Source organism: Sphaerodactylus townsendi, linkage group LG09 (assembly GCF_021028975.2).
Source record: "Sphaerodactylus townsendi isolate TG3544 linkage group LG09, MPM_Stown_v2.3, whole genome shotgun sequence".
NCBI lineage: Eukaryota > Metazoa > Chordata > Lepidosauria > Squamata > Sphaerodactylidae > Sphaerodactylus > Sphaerodactylus townsendi.
In genome coordinates, this window is record NC_059433.1 from 30,140,076 (window position 1) to 30,160,491 (window position 20,416).

Below are 20,416 nucleotides of genomic sequence, written 5' to 3' on the forward strand. Positions count from 1 at the left end.
CAGCACTGTGTATCACAAACTGAAATCTTGAAAGCTATGAAAATTTTGCATTGTTCACTGATCCTTCAGATGTAAAATTTAAAAAATCATGCTTCCTGTAGTAATGACCAATTTCTTAAAAACCAAAATAACTTACAAAGCTCAAGGAAAGGAGAGGGAATCTGTGATTCACACATCTGAAGTGCTTTACCTCAGAATCATTTTCCCCTCACACATCTACATTTACTTTTTAGATTGAAGTTTGTAGAAACTGTTAGTGTGAATATCATGTTCCATGCAAACTGAGTACTGAAGGCAATGGCAATCATCAGTGCACTCTTCAGTTTCATGAGCCAATTTCCAAATTTACTTGACATTTTGGCCCAATGATCCCCCTTAAATCAGCACTTATTCCTGTAGTTAATTATTTCAGAAGAAGCAGTTATAATCCTATATTGGAAAAAATCCAATTCTTCCTCAAACCATTCCTAGGGAAATATGTATTCTATTCATGGATGACAAATCTTTCCACCACTTTTCAGAATTTCAGATGAAGATTTCAGACTGCAGAAGACAAGGCCCCTTGTTCAAGTTCTGCTGCCCCTGATAAACGGTTAGGGTAGTTAATGTCTGGATGGACAATTCATGGTTTGTGTTCTGTTCACAAGCTTAAGCCAGAACTCATAGTCTGAAGTGCATTGGTTTGCAAACTATGCTTTGAGCTAACAATGATTTGATGAGCTTTCTGAATTGGTAAATTATAGTTGAAGTACTGCGCTATCTTCACAGGCTAATGCACCCAAAGACTGGTATACTGAGTATCCAGAAAATTAAAATGAACAAGCAACTCTAAATCATGGTTGGCCTTTATATGTACATGCTCAAAGCATGGCTGAGTTGCAAACAATGATTAGAACACACCATGGTTTAAGATATCTGAGCCCTGCAGATTAGTCATGAAAGATAATATAACTATTTTGTGCGGTTAGTGAAATAAAAGGTAGTACTGGATCGGGAGGAAGAAGACTGGCACTTGAAGACCTGCTCAGGCATGAAGCTTAGTGAAAGGCTTTGGGCAAGCCACTTTCTCACAGCTTAACTTAACTCATAACATTAGTGAGAGAACACAATGAGATCACCACCATGTACACTACCTTAATCTTGGTAGAAAATGGACAGGATACAAATGTGACAAACCAATATTCCTTGTATATCCCCAGAGCATACATATTTATATGATTATGCTACTTGGAGTCTCACACTGAGGCTTAACACTGTCATGATATACTTGAAATAAATGGAAAGCAAAACCAGACTTCATGAACCTGTACTCTTTCTGACAGGGGAGCTTGTATTTACCAATCTATTGGCCCTATTCTGTTTTCCATTTTCTGAAGCTATACATTTCAATATATATCTACCATGTATATAGGCAGGGTATAAATTTAATAAATAAATTAAAAATAAATAAATATGGAACTACTCATGCTTCTTCAAAACAAAGAGGCAGTAATTTGGAGATAACAAATTATTCAAAATATACAGATTTAAAATAACTCTAAAAATCATAATTTCTTGTCAAGGATTGTTTAGCTATTTCAGTTAAAGCCATAGCATTAATACTGAAATTTGTTACTGATGGCTTATAATAACTCATTAGCAGAAATTGCAAATTACCTTTGGAGTACGAAGATGTTTGCTTTACAGACATGCTATAATTCCAAACAACCTTAGAAGAAAGACCATTCTGTGGACCTTTTACTAACCCAGCTTTTACAATCATAATGCAGAGTTTAATCCAGTGGCTCTAAAGAATGTTGCTGCCATTTACATTGAGGTACTGAGAAGTGTGTAAAAACACTGCTTTATCCCAAAATAACTGCATATGAAAGGAAAACCAGGGATAGTTGCATTTTTAGCATTAACCAAAAAAATGCACAAATGAAATACGTAAATCAGTTTGTGACTAATTTATTGTCCTTTGCATTTTGACTTTTTAAAAATTCCTGTAAAAACAGGGGTTTAAAAAGGAAACTTGCCACTGCTCCCATGCCCAACTCTGATAAAACTCAGCTTCTCAGCCCTGCACTTCTTAAGACAAGAACTTGCATATTTGAGGTTGACAAATATATTTTTGTAATTCCAATAACTTACAGCCATCTCGTATAGTAAAAAGGAAAAGAAAAATTAATTCATTACATTGTACAATATAATTCTTGTTGGTTGAAAGACATGTGTTATGAGTTTAGCTGCTTTATCAAGAGACAACTCCTCAGTTTCAACCAAAATTGCCCCTCTTTTAGATATCTAATCACATTGTACAGATGAGATAAGGCCTCAGTTTTGCTTGTGAATAGGAATCTTTGAAATTAGGTTACCTTAAAGCTCTGTTGCCTATCTTACATAAAAATTATCTGATCCCGCTAATAGTCAAGAAATTAAAGATGTAGGATGCACAAGAGCCTGCATAAAATGCTGCAAACCAAAATATACATACTCAAAGCAATGATTTACAAAACTGGATTGGTTGCTTTTTTCAAAAAAGTTAAGAATAGTTCTAACCCTATTACTAAAAAAAAAAAAAAGTCCCACTGACATGACTGGGATGCTTCAAACCGAAGGGGTTTAAGATCTTCTTAAAACTGAAAAACAGCCTGGTAATAACTGAATCATGTGTAGCCATATCTTAAGTATGCATTGTTCCTTATGTCACGGAATTACTCAACAATACCTATAGGGTAGAAGTTGATATAGTTAGAATTCCTCTTTCCTCATGTGGTATACAGCCCAATCCATAGCTTTAGTTCAGATAATATTTGGATTAAAGCCAGTAAGATGTCTGGGTTGTGGTCTGAGTTTCACACTGAAGAAATTCCAGTTACTTCAACAGAACAGTCCCAATGCTGGTAGTTATTGAATTACCTTTGAGGGTACTTTTCAAATATTTACATGCTCCTATAAGAATTGCATTCACCTTTACTGAGAGAGAAATGACAGAGATACAGTGCATTGAAATCAATGGACTTAGGTGCAACTCCACTTAGAACTGCACTGTTACAGACAGAATATGGCATGTTTGTTAGATAACGTTATGTATTGTTAGTTCATAGCACAGTCAGATTTTCTTCTGCAAAGAAATATGTTCTATTTCACCATTAATTTTATTAGGATGGCACATTTATTCACTTTCAGAGACTTTTGTATAGGTTTCCACTATTGTCAGAGAGGCCTAACAACAATACAAGCCCTATATTCTGTTTAGCCATAAAGGTGTTTTCAATTAATTTTAACAAATTTTTAAAAATATTTCTAGAATCTGAGATGTCACCACAGCTGGTACCACAATGGAACAAATGCACTCTGTAAATGAAGAGACATGCCCTCTTTTTTTCTGCTCTTAATAGCAAAGGAACATTCACACATGTAGGTCAGAACTCTTCCACCTTAAGTGTCCTTTGCCCTTCATATTTTTTCATATGCCAGAACAAAAAGTTGACCAATTTAGATCTGAGTATTTTATAACATGAATGGCATCAATAAAACTGTTCTTCTTCCAGGGACCCTTTTCTATGCATCTGTGTTCTTCCTATATTATTTCTAATTTTCTAAATACACCATTATTACTATTTTCAAAGATTATTTACGTGCTGTTCTGCAGCACTTTACTATATATTCTGCTTCTTATATTATTTAATACCTATTCGATGGGCATAGTTTAACATCAGGTAAACAGGAACTTTTAATCTTCAGACAAAAAAAGATAATGGTCAGCAAATAGTTGTTTGCTGAAGAGTATAACAATAATACTTGTCAGTTTAAAATAAGTTAAGTACCAAAATGTTATACTTTGTCTATTAAAAGTATTAAACTAAATGGCTGGGATTAAGAGTATTTGTTCAGCATATATCAGGTAGAAAATCAAATTTGATTTAGAAATCTATTCACAATTTCCTAAGTGAAAAAGGCCTAATTAGCTAACTTGAAGAATAAGCATGGCACATCAAAGATGTATAAAAAATGTTCAGTAATCTTTTATAATAATTTTAAACCGAAAGGTATAGAAGGCTGTTGGATGCCAATATAATGCATCTTACAATATGGGCAGTAGATAATTTTTCATCCAATTAAGCTTCCTGATTACTGACAGCTACTCAAATAACCAATAACAGGTATTACATGGTCAGTATGTCAGGAGGAGAATACATATTTTCACTGTATTTTAAAATATTCTTTTATTTATTAAAAACTATGTTACAGCAATGCAAATTCCCGTGCTAGTCTTAAGTAAAAATTTTCCCCTTAAGTGAATATCTTTAATAACACAAATATACTTTAGATGATTATTTTTGTACTTTAGCAATGCCATCTCTTAAAATATACATCATGTTTATGATTAAATTCAAGGCATTTTTTCCTCTCGAATTAATTCTTTTAAACTCTTTTTATGATAGCTTTGAATCCCATAAAGAAAGATGAATTATCACATACTGGGCCCAAGCTGTGAAACAGGAGGAGACAAATAGAGACCCCTACTGTGTTTAACAACGTAGAAGAAATTCCAGACTCAATAGAAAAATTTCTGTCCTTTTCTCCAAAGGCCGCATAAGCTGATAATATGAATGTGAACAGTGGAGGGCACTCTTGCTATGCAAAACTTGAATTGATCTGTTATACTTATTTTGATCTACTCAGTGGCCTAAATTTCAGAATTTAACTTAGCAGCCACCTGTGGCATAGTCACTAACTGCCTTCTGTTTAAAACATACACAACATCTAACCAGCCACTAGGGCTTTTGTGTACACAGGTGCCGAATGGATCAAGCATGTTCCATTTTGTTTTGACTACCTGTAAAAGCGTATCACAGCACCGTGTTATAAAATGCAAGTGGAGTGGGGTTTTTTTGTTACAGTTGGCAAGCAACAGTGCTGTGGCAAATTTTAAAACTCCATGAGTTAATTCATACCATCTTTGTAATTTGTTGTAAGCAAGATGGTGCTTCCAAATAACCAAACTGTAATGGCAGCAGCCTTTTACTAGGAACCGATGCAGCTTTTATCACTCCTAGATATCATGCCAAAATATGAATTACACTGCAACAATAGACTAAATAATTAAACAGCATTTTAATACAGCTCTACAGTTTCAGATATATGCATTTCCTGACCATCTATAAAACCAAATACTGACCTACATTGATACTTGTGGATTTCAGGAGAAATTTACCACATGTTTAATCCTGTAGGATGTTCTCTTCAAGCTTGTCAATGCTATCTCACTGATAGCTATTTGCATATTTACACATTATAATATCAGGACCCAACTCCAGGTTTTACTGCCCTGCCTCTCCTTAAATAAGAATTTTGCACAATAATCAGGTCTACCACAAACAAATTAAACATCAATTTACACTGAACTTACAAAACACTAATGTGTGCAAATAATGAGAAAGGACGTAGAACCTTTACAAGCTGATCCTACGTATATTTACTCAGATGTAAATTCCACTAAGTTCAACCCAGGCTCCCCCCTCTCCCCCCCCCATTAAATATATACATAGAAGAATGACAAATAACATCGTTTTGATAAACCAAACGGAAACTGCAACAGCACTAGCAAAATTAAACAAATCATGGCAACATAAAAAGGCCTCTTCTTCTTTTCCTCCCCACAAGCACTGTAAACACTTGCAGTGAGCTAGGAGGGCATTTGATAAATGCCCAGAATGAAGCAAAACTCACACGAATCTCTACTTAACACTCAAATTTTTGTGTCAACACTTAACAGAACAGTGGTAAGCCGTGCTGCCAAGGTCAACGGCACAGATGTACTAATTGTATTATGAGCTTGACATCTAGTGGCCACCCCTGGCAGGGCAAAGCAGGCAAAGGTTAAATCAGCAAGCCTTGTCAAAGCACTTCTAACTACCCACCCTCAGGGAGACTCCATCGGAAGCTTGTTGGGGAAGCTTGTTGGCACTCCATGCAATCCCACCTCTGCACTGACACCAAACAAAAAGACTCTGTGATACGCTGGACAGTAAAGCACAGGCAAAAGACAAGGGGTGGCCTTGAATATAATGGGCAGCATGCGTGAGTCTGCACTGGAAAAAGAAGGGCACCATTACTTCATGAAATGTGTAGATGTTTTATTGCCTTTGCCAGAGTGGGCTTTCAGCCTGTAGGGATGATGATCTTTTCTAAGAGAACTGTTAAAACTTTTCAGAAGGTACTGGGGCCACGTACAGTAATTAGGCAAAAAGAAAATCACTCACACAATTAATATTTCTGTTCTGTTTCCCAACCTTTTTTATAAACCCAATCATTATTTTACTCTGTTATATACCATGACTTCGCAATCTTGTACTATGGTAAGCACTGAGGATGTTTAGGGGACTACTCTCAAACAAGTTTGTGAAGACTGCAACCCAAACGTTCCTGCCTCCTGCTAAAGCTGGATTTTATTTTTCCGGCACACACAGTAGGAGCTCTAAAGATACACTTTGTCTTAAACATAAATGTTGCAAGTTCAGTATAATGTTCTAACAAAGCAGTAAGCAAAATACAGATTTCGCAATCTTAACACTGCCTAATAATGTGATCTATTTATTGATGAAGCAACATTATCAAAAGTCCAAGTATCTTCTTCCTTTATAGTAAGCTTTACAAAGAGCTTGCTTATAAAATATTCCTTTCAGTATTTTCAGTTTCTGCTTTATTTTCTGCAAAATGTGTCAAATGTTATTTGATCTAGTCACAGGAAATTAGTTTTATTATCAGCAAAACTAAGTGGATCATGTCCTTACTAATGTATGTTCTGTAGATATCCTGGTATTGAGTTGACAATCAGACATCTAATCATAAAATGAAATAAAAGCTTCTAATTTTTTTCAGTGCTTAAACTATATAAATGAAGGTAGTAACAGTTTTATTTCAACTGTTTCTCATTTCCATATGTTCATGTTTCAAAATTGTGAGTGGCAGTTTTAAGAATATTTAGAATTTTTTAAACGTCTTAGTAAGCAAAATGATCAGTCTTTATGTTTCAGAGTATCTAGCTGACATTCACTGCATAAATTAAGAGAGTTAATTGTAATGATTTTTCAAAGAAAATTAAATGTCCTTATTCGTTGAAGACATATGTTTCAATGCCTACATGAGGAAGCATCTCTGGAATTAACAGCACAAAAGAATATGTACCTCTATAGCCTCCTTTATTATCTGAATATTACAAATAATCACCTTTCAAAATTAATTCCTTCTATTAAACTACATTTTTTCGGGTCTTTGAATAAGATTAAAAAGTGAAGTAGAAGTTTATTAGAAATCTGAAAGTAACACACACACAAAGTTAATTCTCTTTGCATATGCTAACAACTAATCAGCAAATCTTTTTAAATGATTGTTTTTCAATTAAAAAACACCCTTAACAAGTATTTTTAAAACAGAATGTCAAAATCAAGATTTCATGTTTTGTTGAACGCTTGCCGTCATCTCTTTCTAATGTACTTATGTGTTATAGTCTAATAAAAAGCCAATGCACTTAATTCTTTGTAATATTAGTAAGAATGCTTAATCGCTTAATGCTTAAAAGAAACCACATGGTAACCCCTTTCTTTTGGAAAAATCTACAAAATAACTGGTAATATTTTAAACGAATTGGAAATAAAAACAAAATAATCTCACAATCTAATCAAAGATGTTCAAGTAATAGATTTATTAGAATTATATCAAACAGAAATTCAAGAAATAGAATTTTAGCATAAGGCAAAAAACACCCCCCTGTCTCTATAAACAACTATATCTTTTTCAAAGGAAAGGTTTTATAAGTCATATGAGAACACTGCAAGAGTTTATTCCCTTTAAACTCAAGGTAAACAACAATTAATGTTACCTAAACTGCACAAAACACATCATCAAAATCCCTTTTATTAATTATTGTTAAACCCATCGCTTCCCAATTATTGTCCATTTGAAAATACTCAGATTTTTTTTTAAAAAAACAACCACTCTAAATTAATTTGGATAAAAAGTATGTACAATGTTGCCATTTGCTGTAACAAAACAAAACTGCTCTGCAGTGCTTGTAATCTGTTGATTTAAAGAGAATCATTTAACTGGGGACGTAAAATCTCCTGATATTTGAGATTAAACTCATTCAGCACAGAGAACAGCAAATTCACCATATTGAGTTTTATAATGTCCTCCAGTTATTGTGCTTTATAATGACCATTTCTTTCAATATGGCACCCTTTAAAATGTTTTGTGCATAAATACCTTTTGTTCACTCTTTGCCAGCATAAACTGCTATGCAGATTCTAATTAATCACTGCATGGAAGCATTCATTTTCCAAATTACCAAAAGCCTGATCTATCTTTTCCCACAACAAACACTTTAAAATCATGTGGCTTATGAATTCTTTATATGTCATGAAATAAAGTTGCCCTGCACTGCAGCTCAATCGGACTTCAACAATTATTTATTGCATTTCTAAAACTTCTATTGTAACACTGCCACCTAAATTGACTGGCCTTCATATAACTTTAAATACGGCCTAATGTTTATCTTCCACTCTGTCAAACTGGCAGGTTTCTTTCTGCTACTGTGTAACATAATATCAGTTAAGGGAAAAAGAGCATTCACTCTTAAAAGCTTTTCTTAATGAAAGTACACTTTGAATGCAACATTTATGCATGATTCTCACATATGCATATAAAACAAGGCAGTCTTCCTAGGCTGAGGAATAGCATCAGCAATTACATTAAAATCAAACCCAAGGAGGTTTAGAGGTTCCAAAGGAAAGTGAAGATTAAAATAAATTGATAGTTTTACTGTTAAAAGTACAAGTGTACTTTTCATCTGCTCTAAATTGTGAAGGGAGTTTGTGGCCTGTTGCAAACAGAGAGTCAGAAGCTGTGGCAATGCCACTGCTAGAACTGTTAGCTGAAAGGAAGAAGGCTTACTTTACAAGAAATGTTTGAACTCCATCCAATAGCTTGTGCTCTTGGTTATACTCAGCCAGTTAAACTCCTTTAAAGGTAAAAACATTTGCCCTTAATAAGGTGTAAATGATGTGCATCACTCTCATGTAGACTACACATATTGCAATCAACACAGATTGCCCTGTTCATATTTCTGAAAATGAAATTGCAGTAAGGACAATTTGCAAGCAGGAGTGCTCCTTTTTTTTTGTTATTTACCAACTGCCTATTAAAAAATCCTTCACTTTATTAATTAAACTGCGTTTTATTTTTTAAAAGGGACATAGCACATTTTGGTCACCCTGTTCTGAAGCCGAGAAGTATTTACATTGTTGCATTTTAAGGCTGCTGTGAAAGCCGATTTTGAGCTATTCAGAGACCACAATAATAACGCTTTAAAATTCCTCACTGGGATGCAATGTAGTCCTTTTGATGGAAAGACTGTCTTTCTCATTCGGCAGAAATAAATCCATTCATTTGATCATGTAGTCATTGAGGGCAATACAAAACAAACCAAGTGTGAGAAATTCTATGTGATGAAGTAAACAAAACAAAACCCCCCAAAAAGAAAAAAAAGAGAAAAACCATTTCCATGACAAAAAGATTCTTTGTTCTTAATCTACCCACCATATGCAAGCGTTTCTTTTTAGCATATCTCCTGTTCTAATCTTGGGTGACATGGCTACATAGATAAGACTCACTAAACAAAACAAAAAAACCCTCCTAGTTTAACAATTTTCTTCAATTTATTAACTGGGCAGAAGTGCCATAGTGTTCTCATGAACTTTTTAAAATATTCACTGTAGTATAAATTCTTAAACCATGGTTTTAATTAACATTACTTTAGTTTAAAAGAAATGATGCTTATTGGATCACACTTCACTAGTTTTCAACCAGGAACAGCATTAATATGAAACTAAGAACCTATTTTATATTTTAGCTGTAACTCAGTTTCTCTGTCAAACTATTACCGGCATTATCCCAGAAGCTTTTCACATTTCTTCTTGCAGTCTTCTTCCTTCCTTCTGTTTTAGAGACCTACTTGAAGCTGGTGGGAGTGGTAGTCCTGAATATTTGCCAAGCTAACAGATTTTTTAAAAACCTAATGAAGCACATTCACGTTGGCCTAAATGCTGAAGTTGTAAAGTTCGTTTAAAATAATCCCAAATCCCTTGATGCCAACTTCCTTTTCACCTCCCAGACTGAATTCCTGTTCTGAAGATCTGAGATCTCCTTTTCCTTGGATAAAATAATCCAAAGGTTCACTAAAGTTTGTGTTTTCTCCAAAGGGAGAAAAAAAATATTTGTAACCGTGAACCTAACGATATTTCCCCCCAAATTAAGTGATAGCTGTGAGAACTTTCAAATGGAAGAACTAGATGTTTACTGCTATGGCAAATTTTACTGTCCCAACACGGTTAATATATTTTTAATTGACCTCAACATATTGATAAGTATCAAGAGTGTGTGTGTGTGTGGGGGGGACAGTTTGGAATCATGGGTATCTTGTTTTATTAACATTGTGGCAAGCCAGAGCTTAACACAGGCCCTTCCAGCCTACAACTCAGCATCTAAAAATCTGGCAATTAATAATCGACCTTAAATCCTTGAAAACCCCCAGGAACTTCATGGCAACTGCAAAAAAGGAGGGTGTTGGGCGACAGAAGCTCTGCCTGAGGGCAGGCAATTGATTCACCCTGGGCCATGACAATAATTCCCATGCCGTTTCCCAAATTCCCTCCCTAACAGATTTGGGAGAGGCATAGTTTCTCCTTGACCCCCCTCCTCTTTAGACGGCACACACCCTCTTCCTTGGACTCCCCCCCCCTCCACCTTCAGGCTTATTTCCTTTGAGGGAGAGGCAGGAAGTCCCAGGACCAGATACAATCTTCTTCCAAACCAAGTGATTTTTTTGCAGGGTGCTAGAGAGAGGAGCCTCCGCCACTGTGGCCCTGAGGAAACCCCTCAAGAGCCCCCCCCTTTCCCTCCTAAGAAGCATCTGGACAAGTGTGGAGCACGGGTTGCAATCCTGCAAACCGCCCCCCCCCCCTTGACCAGGAAGTAAAGTCCCGGTGGGCTCTGCAGCCGATTTGGGACTGGGCTGTCCGCGAGTTTGGAGGGATTTCCCCCCCTTGAGCGCAGGACAGGCCCAAGGAGGGAACTCCAGGTGGGGGCGGCTGATCTGTCGCCAAGGGGGGAGAGGCGCCTTCAGGGCCGCTTCGGGGAGGTGCACCACCGCAGTCGGCGTGTGTGGCGCGGCACGGCGCAGTTTGCAGCCGCCGTCGCTTGCGCACCCTGCTTCTCGCCACCGCCACCAACTCTGGCGAACTTTCCACTTTGGGGGGAAAGCCGGCTGCGGGTGCGAAGCAAGAACTCCACCAAATGGGGTGGGTGGGGGAACTCCATCTGGTGCAAAGGCGACTCTCGGCTTAAAGGCGCAGGGGAACGGGGGGGGGGGAGATCCTAGCAGCGCAGACGCCCCCCCCCGCATAGCCCAGCTGAGTGGGGAGAACTTAACGCCCACCCCCTTTCCTCTCCCCGCAAAGTCCCGTGCCAAGAAGGGGACACTTGCTCTGCGGCGCGAGGGTGGTGGGGGAAACTTATGCTGAGCTGCTTAACTTTTAACTTAGTCTACTTTTCACCCTCGTCTGAGTTGGGCAGATTCTAATGCGCATTTTTCTTACCTCCCCCACCCCTTGAAAACCGGGAACTCCCCCCCTCCCCCTCCCAAGCCACCCCGTTTCCTCCCCCAGGCCGGTCTTACCCTGCTCCGAAAGCACCTCGGCTGGCAGCTCCTCATCCGACTTGAGATGCTGAGGCTTGGCTTGCTTTCGCCGAGACATGCTGCTAACTGAGGCGTCTTCCTGCGCCTGCTTTTTGCAGAGGCATCAGCGAGAGGTGGAGCGCCGGGAGGAGGGGGGTGGGTGGCTGGGGGGGGGGTGAGGGGGGGTGGAGTGGTGCGGTAGGTGGGCAAAGACTTGGCGGCGAGGCAAAAGTCGAGCTGGTGGCTGGGGACCACCCCCCTCGCTCCGGATTTCACCCCCACCGACGACGACGACGCTCAAAATCGCGCGTGTGCGTGGATCTTCGCCCCCCACCCAAGCGAGCCGGGCGGGGTGGGTGCGCGCGGGGCTCCGCCGGGTGCGCTGCAGGCTCTGGGGCGGCCGCGCGGCTCGCGCATGGGGCTCAGTAATTATGATTGTGCATAATGCATGGCGCTTAATGATGCTGGGGGCGAGCGCGGATTGGCCCGGCTCCAGCGGGCTCGGGCTGCATATGCAAATGAGGGCTGGCGCTCAGCAATTAGCCGCGCCGGTCCGCCAAGCGCGGCGGCGGCGGCTGCTGCTGCCCGGCACCGGCGGCGCCTCCTGCAGCGGCCAAACACGCGCGGGCGCACCGAAGGCAGCGCGGCGGCGGCGGCGGCGGGGGCATTCACTCGACCGGGCATGGGGGCGAGCTGCGCCGCGGCTGGGGGGAGGGCATGACGCCCGCGGGGGTCTCTCTCGCTCTCTCTCTGCCTCTGGGCTGCCCGCCACCCACCCACCCACCCACTTCGCAAAGCAGCCAAGTCACACCGCTCGATGTCTTCGCTCCAGGTTCCTCTTGACCCAGAAGTTAGTCTGCATCGCACTTAGTCGCTCTGCGCCTGCTTCCCAGCGCGGCAAAAGTTTTGCGTTCCTGCAGTCTCGTTTGGCCGGGGGTGGCTCGGCTGGGGGGTGGGAGGCCCGGGATGGACGCGGCCAGGCGACGGCCCGGTTTGGGTCTTCCACCTCTGGCTTGGCTGCCTCCTCCTCCTTTGTCTTGCAACGTCTCCTTCGCCCCCAGGAGCCTCCCCGTTGGTGCGCCGCTGCGGTTGCTGCTGCTGCTGCTGCTGCCGCCGCCGCCGCCGGTGGTCACTTCCTGTTGTCCAGCGGTAGGAAGTTTTCTTCCTCTTTCTCTCCTCTTCCTCTCCCTCCCCGTCGCTCCGGTGCAGGTTGCGAAGTGACTTTGCGCGCCTGCCTGCCTGCCTGCTTGCCTGCGGGGCTGCCGCTCGCCCTCCGCGCCGGCTTCTCCCTCCGTGCCCGGAGCAGGCTTTTGTTCGCCGGCACAGGCGAGCCCGGCTCTCCGGCGGCGGCGGCGAAGGAGCCGCGACGACGACCCCCGGCGAGGCTTGGAGGGGGGTGTGGCGGCGCCGGGCGGAGGTGGCGGCTGGTCTTGCTGCCGGGGGTGGGTATTCCCTGGCCGCCCCCCCGCCCCTGCTCCGGGGCCGCCACTCTCCGTCTCCCCCCCCCCCCGCCGCCGGGATTGGGTGGGAGCCCGGCTGGGCACGGCGGCGCTGGCCAATCGATGCCGCCCCTGGCGCGGGAACGGGCGGACTGCGCGCAGCCGGGGCGGCGCTGCTTTGGCCGAGAGAAACTTTGGAGTTTGGGGCCGCCGGCGCGGCTCCGCCTCCCGCTCCACCCTCGCCTCCTCCCGCGGCTTCTGCTGGCTGCTGGCCCCTCGCCGCTGCCGCCTGCCAAGACGAGCGCTTCTTTGCGCGCACCCGCCGGGCCCCACCGGGGGGTCCCCCGCCCCGGACCAGCAGCCCCCTTCCCTCCGGGAGACTCTGCCGGGGGGATCCTCCTCCGCCTTTCCCTTCGGTCGTTTCCTGGGAATCCACTGCCCCGCTTTTCTCCCGTCGGGGGCGGGAGGGGGGAGGCAATAGAGGCGGCCTCCGCTGCCTTTTGGGTGGGAGGCTGGGACTCAGCCACAAGTGGCTGCCCGGCCCTGCTGCTCCCAGAGGTGCCCCCCCCCGCGCCCTCTTTCTGTGTCGATGCCGCCTGTTTGTTCTCGACCTCCCCCACCACAAAAGTCTGGGCGACCCTCCCCCAAACTGTCTGGTCCTCCGGAGGTCGTGCGCCCGCCTCTGGGAGTGGAGGGGGTAGGAGATTTGGGGGGAGGGTTTCCTCCTGCCCTCCCCCCCTCTCTCGTTTTTGAGCCCCCCCCCCCCGCCAAATCGTGTAATCCATCCCTAACTCTGGAGGGCATTCAAAGCTCGCCTTCGCTTTGGGAAAGGCGGCTCGGGGGTCAACTTTCTTCGCTCGGCGGAGGCGATGCAGAGCCGTCGCTTCTCCGGGCATCTCCGCCGCTCCGGTTTCGCTTCCCCGGCTCGTTCCGTTCGTTGGAAAACAAAACAAAGTCCGTTTAGGGCGAGCCGAAGTCCCCTCCCGCCTTTTCTCTTTGAAAAACCTTTTTAAGAACACATCCCTCCCCCAGATCATGTATTCATCCCCCCCAAAAAAGAAACAGGGCTAAATAAATAGCAACTTCTCTCGGACGAAGCTAAGCTCCGAGATCTTTTGTTAGGGGGACTGAGTCCTCCTCCGTTTCACGATTTGAAATGAATGTAGGGTTTTATGAAATGCCTTTGAACCATAATCCTAGTAATGTTTCTGTTTGGCCCCCACCCCCGGGTTTATTTGCTTTCCTAACTTTTCACCAGCAGCTCAATTTCTCACTAGAAAGCAAGTTTTGCCGGCTGGGCTGGGAGAATCTTGGGAGGGGGGGGGGACCCAGGGGAACCCACCACCCGTTTCCATTTCTTTCCAAGACGGGACTGGGGTCGGGTGGGGGTTGCATAGACCTGCAGTGCAGCCAGGATAGGTGTGCGAGAGCGGATATTTTCCCCCCAAGCGGCCGGCATCCAGTTCCCGCCCATGCAAAGGATGAAAGCGAATTTTGTGCCCCTTCGGGCGTCCAGAGAGGGGACCAGATCACAAGCCCCGGGGGATATTCTGAGTTTGGTCGCGATCCTAAGGCGGTTTCCCGGGAAGTAAGGCCCGTTGCAATCAAGCGGACCCGCTCGCCGTAGATAAAGGTTCTAGTCCGCATAAGCCTAGTGATATTTTCTAATATATTCAGCGAAAGCGCATCCCGATATTCCTCCCTTTTCCCACTGAGCTGGGATCGCCCGTAGGAATCCCGACCCAGTTGGTCTCTTTGCCCTTCCGCATTTCCCTTTAAACTCAAGTAGGAAGATTGCGGGAAATTTCCCAGCATCGCAGAGGGGGTTTTGATACAATTGAATTAAACTAACTTCTTGGTGTTTTTTTTTTAAACCCCCACAATGTCTGGTGAACGACAGCTGTTGGGAGGACTTCTCTTCCAATCACGAACGCTGCTGCCCCGCCGGTGTTGTCAGAGGGGCGAGAATCTCTAAAAGCAAAAGGAAGAAGCGCGGCGGGGGGGGGGGGGGGGGCCACTTTGGGATGTGTGAATGGCCCACCGAGCCTTACGGAAAAATAGAAATGCTGCGTTTGTGTCTGTCTGCATGTGCCCAGCCTTGAGTGTCGGGTGGCGCGCTTCCAGGGCGTCTTTCCCCCTCTGAATGTCTTTTCCTAGGGGTGGGGGGGAGAGAATCTGGAACTGGGAAAGTTCTTCAGCTCTTCCCTCCAACCCCCCCCTTTCTCCCTCCTCCCCTATTTGGTGGAAGTGGGTCACCAGAGGAAAGACTGCAATGGAAAGGTCACTCATCCTCTAACTCGCACCTGCTGGCGTTTCCCCCCCCCCTCCCCAAGCCCCCTTCTCCTATCGGGCAGCCAGAGGAGCGAGATCTGCTTCCAACTTGGATTCGAGACGAAAAGCAGCAGGATGCGAAATCTGGGCAACTGCGCGACGCTCCGCGGTTCGCCTCCCTCCCTCTCCCTTTTCTCATCGCCCCAGAAACTTTGCTGCGGCCCTTTCATCTCTGGGGCGGGATCGACCGAGCCAAACCGATCTGGCGACGCAGCGTAGAGTCGCTCAACATCTGCACGCGGATGGCGGCCACAAGTGCCTGCTTGTAAAAAACAGACGGGCCGGGCTATAAAACCCAACCATCGCGCACGTGTGGATGGAGACCACTCTTCCTGCCACTGTGGGACGGGGAAGCCTCCCACGTTTTTTAAACGCTTGATGGGGGAGGGTGGAGGAAAGGAGCCCCCCCTTATCAAACACAAACTTGGTTTTTCCTCCCCCCCTCCTCCTCCTGCAATTAAATCTAATTTGTTAATCGTCCTTCCCTCTGCGATGGGGGGGGGGGTTCCCATCTGAAAAGGAGACACGCAATCATTCTGTCGGCTTAATAATAATATTTTACCAATTAGGGCTGTATTTTGTGATAACGTCGACGGGACAGACGATTAAGCGGCTTCCTTTCATTGGGAGCCTGGAGAAATGGGGTGGGGGAAGGGTAGGGGGAAGCAGATCTGCCCGATTGATTTCTCAAGGGGGGGGGGGAGAGAGGAAAGCCCCCATCTTGAGCTCCCATCTGGAGGCGCCTCCCTGCCTATGGCACCCAGGACAGAGAGGTACTTCCGACCCACAGAACGACGCCCGGGCGCAGCTTCTGCATTCCCCGCGAGTTTAATGCGGGGCAAAACGGGGACTTTCTTTTCTCTTCGCAGCAGGTGTGCGTCTCCCCCCCCCCCCCCCCGGCCTCTCTTGCGTCTTCCTTGCCGGCCCTCTCGCCTGGCAACTGGGAAGGCTCGGAGTTTCGGGCCGGGCTCCTTAAGAACTCCGGGGCTGATCCTTCCTGACTCGAGCAAAAAATATGACTAGATTAATACGATTATTGCTAAGAGGAGGTAATTGATAACATCACCTGTCACTCCGGAGCAATCAGGATGATAAATGTTTCCGTCAGAGGGAAATCTGTGCTTGGTCTACCACAGCTTAATCCAACACACCATGTCAAATGTCAATTATAAAGATGTGTCTTTTCTGCTGCAATTTTTTGGGGGGGTGGGGGCAAGCGGACGAGGGGGAAACGAAGAGCAACTAACTCCGCAGAAACCCACTCCGGTATTTAGGATTCCCCTAAGACCACCTTTGCCCGGCCGGTTTCCCTTCCTTTGACAGAGGATGCCCCCGGATTGAAGCCCTCCTGAGCTGGCAGGCGGGAAACGGCCCTGAATCCGAATCGCCTGGGTGTCTTTTCTCCTAGGTCGCCAGGAACCGAAGTAACCTAAAAAGGAAAGCCAAAGGGTTGCCCCGGAGTACCTTCCAATTGCACATTGCAGAATAAGCCACAACAACTGGGCCGGGGGGGAGGTGGGGGGGGAGAGCAATTGTCATCCACCTAACTAATATACGTATTTCACGCAATGTTTACAATCCGCATCCAAACGGAGCATTCCTACGCTGGAACCCGACCTAATCGAGGGGCTATTTTTGCATATTCAGATAACGTATAGCTGTCATCGTTATTGCTAGATTCATCGGGGTCTGTGTGTATTTGTGTGTGTGTGTGAGAGAGAGAATATATACAACTAAGAACCAAAGATAACGGGGCACAGATGCTCATAACCTGTTACCAGAAATGACGACTGGGCTATGTTATATATAGATATATGACCTACCTGCGCATTCACACACCTCTAGGTAAATTCTCTCTCTCGGGCACTGTCTTTCCCTTGTTAAACAACCACGCAGGTTTATATATGATTACATGTTCTATTTCTATGGCACAACTTGCATTTACAAGAACTAAAAGCTCCACGGGAGACCCTCCGCTAGGACAATTTTGATTCCTCGCTGGCGCAGATATTTTTCCCCTTCTCTCCCCCCCCCAAAAAACAGATTATTATTAGCTGATATTAATAGATGCACAGGCCTCAAAAGACGAAATCAGCTATTGATAATTGCCAGAAGTATACGGCAGCTCCCGTATCGATCGCCTTGTCCCTTATTCCCCTGGTATGGGAGAGATAAGAAGACACACTCTTTAGTGCAATATAATTTCTTTTGACCTATCTGCTTGCTACAGACTTATGATGAATAGCCAGGGTGGTTAAAGTCCTTTATCACGAAAGTTGCCCCTTGATATAATATTGATTCTTTATAACTAGCTCCAAACACAAAAATCAAACTGTCCACTTGGCCACCATCATCATCAATATCATCACAAAAGCTCCGGAATAAAGATCAGGGGAGGACGGGAAACGCTTTCTATAATCTGCCCTCCTAATCTTTATTTGCTGATGATGAAAAGGAAAGGGGGGGCGGGGGCGGGGGCGGGGGCGGCGAGTCGCCTTAACCCATACAAAAAAAAATAGCCCCAGAGGAGCCGCTCCCCCCCCCCCCGAGGGGGGATCCAGCCGCGGGGCCGGGCGCAGAAGTCAGCCCCTCCGTTATGGCTTGGAGCAGCTGGTCAGTTTCGCCCACTCTCCGCCCCGAGTGGGCCAGATGCGAAGCTTTGCCTGGGAAGAGCCGGGTCAGTTTCCAGCTAAAGGAGCCAGGAGCGCTCCTGCCTGCCTGCCTGCCCGGGTCCCCTTCCTTGGAGCCGTCAATAACTCGGGGGCGGGGGGGGGCGGGGAGGCAGATTGGGAGGGGGGGTACGTGGACGGAGGGCCACAGTTTCGTGGCCCGGAAAGGCGCCTCTCGCAAAGAGGGAAACCGAAGCCACGCGGGTTCTCTCTCTCTCTCTCTCTCTCCCCCCACCCCTCCGCAGTGTTTCCTGCAGGGCTGCCTTGACAGCTGAACAGCCCTGGAGGGCCGCGGGAGGGATTCCTCCCAGGCGCCGGGCAGAACTCGCTGCGGCCGGCCTGGGGGGAGCGCAGCTTCGGCTCGCCTGCAAACCCCCGGACCGCGGCCGGGCGAGCGCCGGGCGGGCCGACGAGGATCTCTGCCTCCGGCATCTCAAGACGAGACCCGCCGCCCGCAGCCCCTCCGTTGGGTCCGTCCCAAATGCCAGGAGGAGGAGGAGGAGGAGGCGGGGGGTGGCCTCCGCCGGTCGCGATCTGGAAGGAGCCCCCAGCCCGAGCCGCCGCCGAGGCTGGGGAAGTGGACAGCGGCACGGTGGGCATCCGGGAGGGCAGGGGGCAGGCCAGGGACGCGAGTAGGGGGGATTCGGTCTGCGAGGCTTAACACCCCCTTTAACCAATCCCCCTTTCTTTCTTTCTTTCTTTCTTTCTTTCTTTCTTTCTTTCTTTCTTTCTTTCTTTCTTTCTTTCTTTCTTTCTTTCTTTCTTTCTTTCTTTCTTTCTTCCTTCCTTCCTTCCTTCCTTCCTTCCTTCCTTCCTTCCTTCCTTTCTTTCTTTCTTTCTTCCTTCCTTCCTTCCTTCCTTCCTTCCTTGCCCCTCCTGAATCCTTATGCAGCTCCTGCCCTGCCCAAGCGCTCCTCTGGCAGTCTGGCCGGCCGTAAGCAGTTGCGCTCCCGCATCCCGTCGCTGGCCCTGCTGTTGGCTTGGCCGCCCCCCCCCCCCCCCGCCCCGCCGCCGCCCCCGTTCCCCTGGCTCTGCTTGGCGGCCGTCCTGCGCTCTGCCTCGCTCGGCTTCCGGGCCGGGTCTTGCTCGGTCTAGTGGCTGCCGCGGCTCCTGCCACGACGAGTCCCTCGCCACGAACTTTCCAGCCCATCTGTCAGCCTGCTTGACAGATCCTCGCTGCTGCCCTGCTGCTCACCACACCAAGGCGGCCCAGAGCGGCAGGATCAGAAGGAAACCTCCCCGGCCCAGCCCCCCAGCCACAGCCACTTCTACACCTCCCGGAGATTGGGGAGAAGAGTAGAGGGAACTTGTAAAATCGGGCTCCAGGGACACAAAGAGGACTCTCCCCCACCCCACACACCAGATATACCAAGTGGACCCCCCTGCTCGTGGCTGCAATGATGGAGAGATGGCACCTAATAGACCCGGGAGGATCTGGAGGGAAAAAACAGTGCCAGAGTGGAGGTCCACGCTCCTCTGCCAGGGCTGCCCCTCTAAAGACCACAAGGCCAAGGAAGCAGAGCTGGAGCTGGGATTAGAAGGTGCACCGGAGACCCAGAAGCTGATCTCTAGGCACGCCCTCTCATCTCATTCCCCATAATAAATATAACACACTGCCAGGATTGTCAGATTACCTTTCTTGAAATAATGTCGCTCAGCTGTGGTTTTCTCCCTGGGTCACTCCAAAAAGGAAGGTCCTAAACAGGGTAAGTGGCTCCCATTGAGGTATTGTGGAAGGCTTTCACCACGGGATTCAACTGGTTGTGGGGACCACGGCCACAACCAGCTCCCATTGAATTTCATGGGACTTCCCAGTAGGAATTCTTGATTTCAGTCACTATCTGAGGGTGTCACAATCACATGCATATAAGACCCAGATTTCTATCTTCTCAGAGAGGGGAGGGGGGAGGGGGGGAGGGGGGAGTTTCTCTTCATTCTTTCCTCTCACACTTCATCATTGAACAGATCAACATTTGAGTCCAGAAGCACATTAAAAAACCAACAAAATCTTCCAGTGTATTGTATTGTCGAAGGCTTTCATGGCTGGAATCACTGGGGGGTTGTGGGGTTTCCAGGCTGTATGGCCGTGCTCCAGTAGCATTTCTAGAGGAGATCCTCTGAAGATGCCAGACACAGATGCAGGTGAAACGTCAGGAGAAAATGCTACTGGAACATGGCCACACAGCCCAGAAACCCCACAACACCCCAAAAATCTTCCAGCTTTGTGAGTCCAAGCTCACTTCATCAGATACCAG

General features: G+C 46.2%; 1 protein-coding gene across 4 annotated transcripts in view; it reads right to left on the reverse strand.

Annotated features, from left to right (window-relative positions):
- Positions 1–11,860, reverse strand: part of SALL3 (spalt like transcription factor 3) — a 38,640-nt gene extending 26,780 nt beyond the window's left edge. For 3 of the 4 annotated variants that reach the window (XM_048507688.1, XM_048507686.1, XM_048507685.1), the window contains exon 1: positions 11,723–11,846. In XM_048507688.1, the coding sequence (XP_048363645.1) occupies positions 11,723–11,801 (79 nt within the window). In that variant the 5' untranslated portion in view covers positions 11,802–11,846. Of the gene's footprint in view, positions 1–11,722 lie in introns of all 4 variants that reach the window. The other variant, XM_048507687.1, reaches the window with a different exon arrangement.
- Between the last annotated feature and the right edge of the window lie 8,556 nt (positions 11,861–20,416).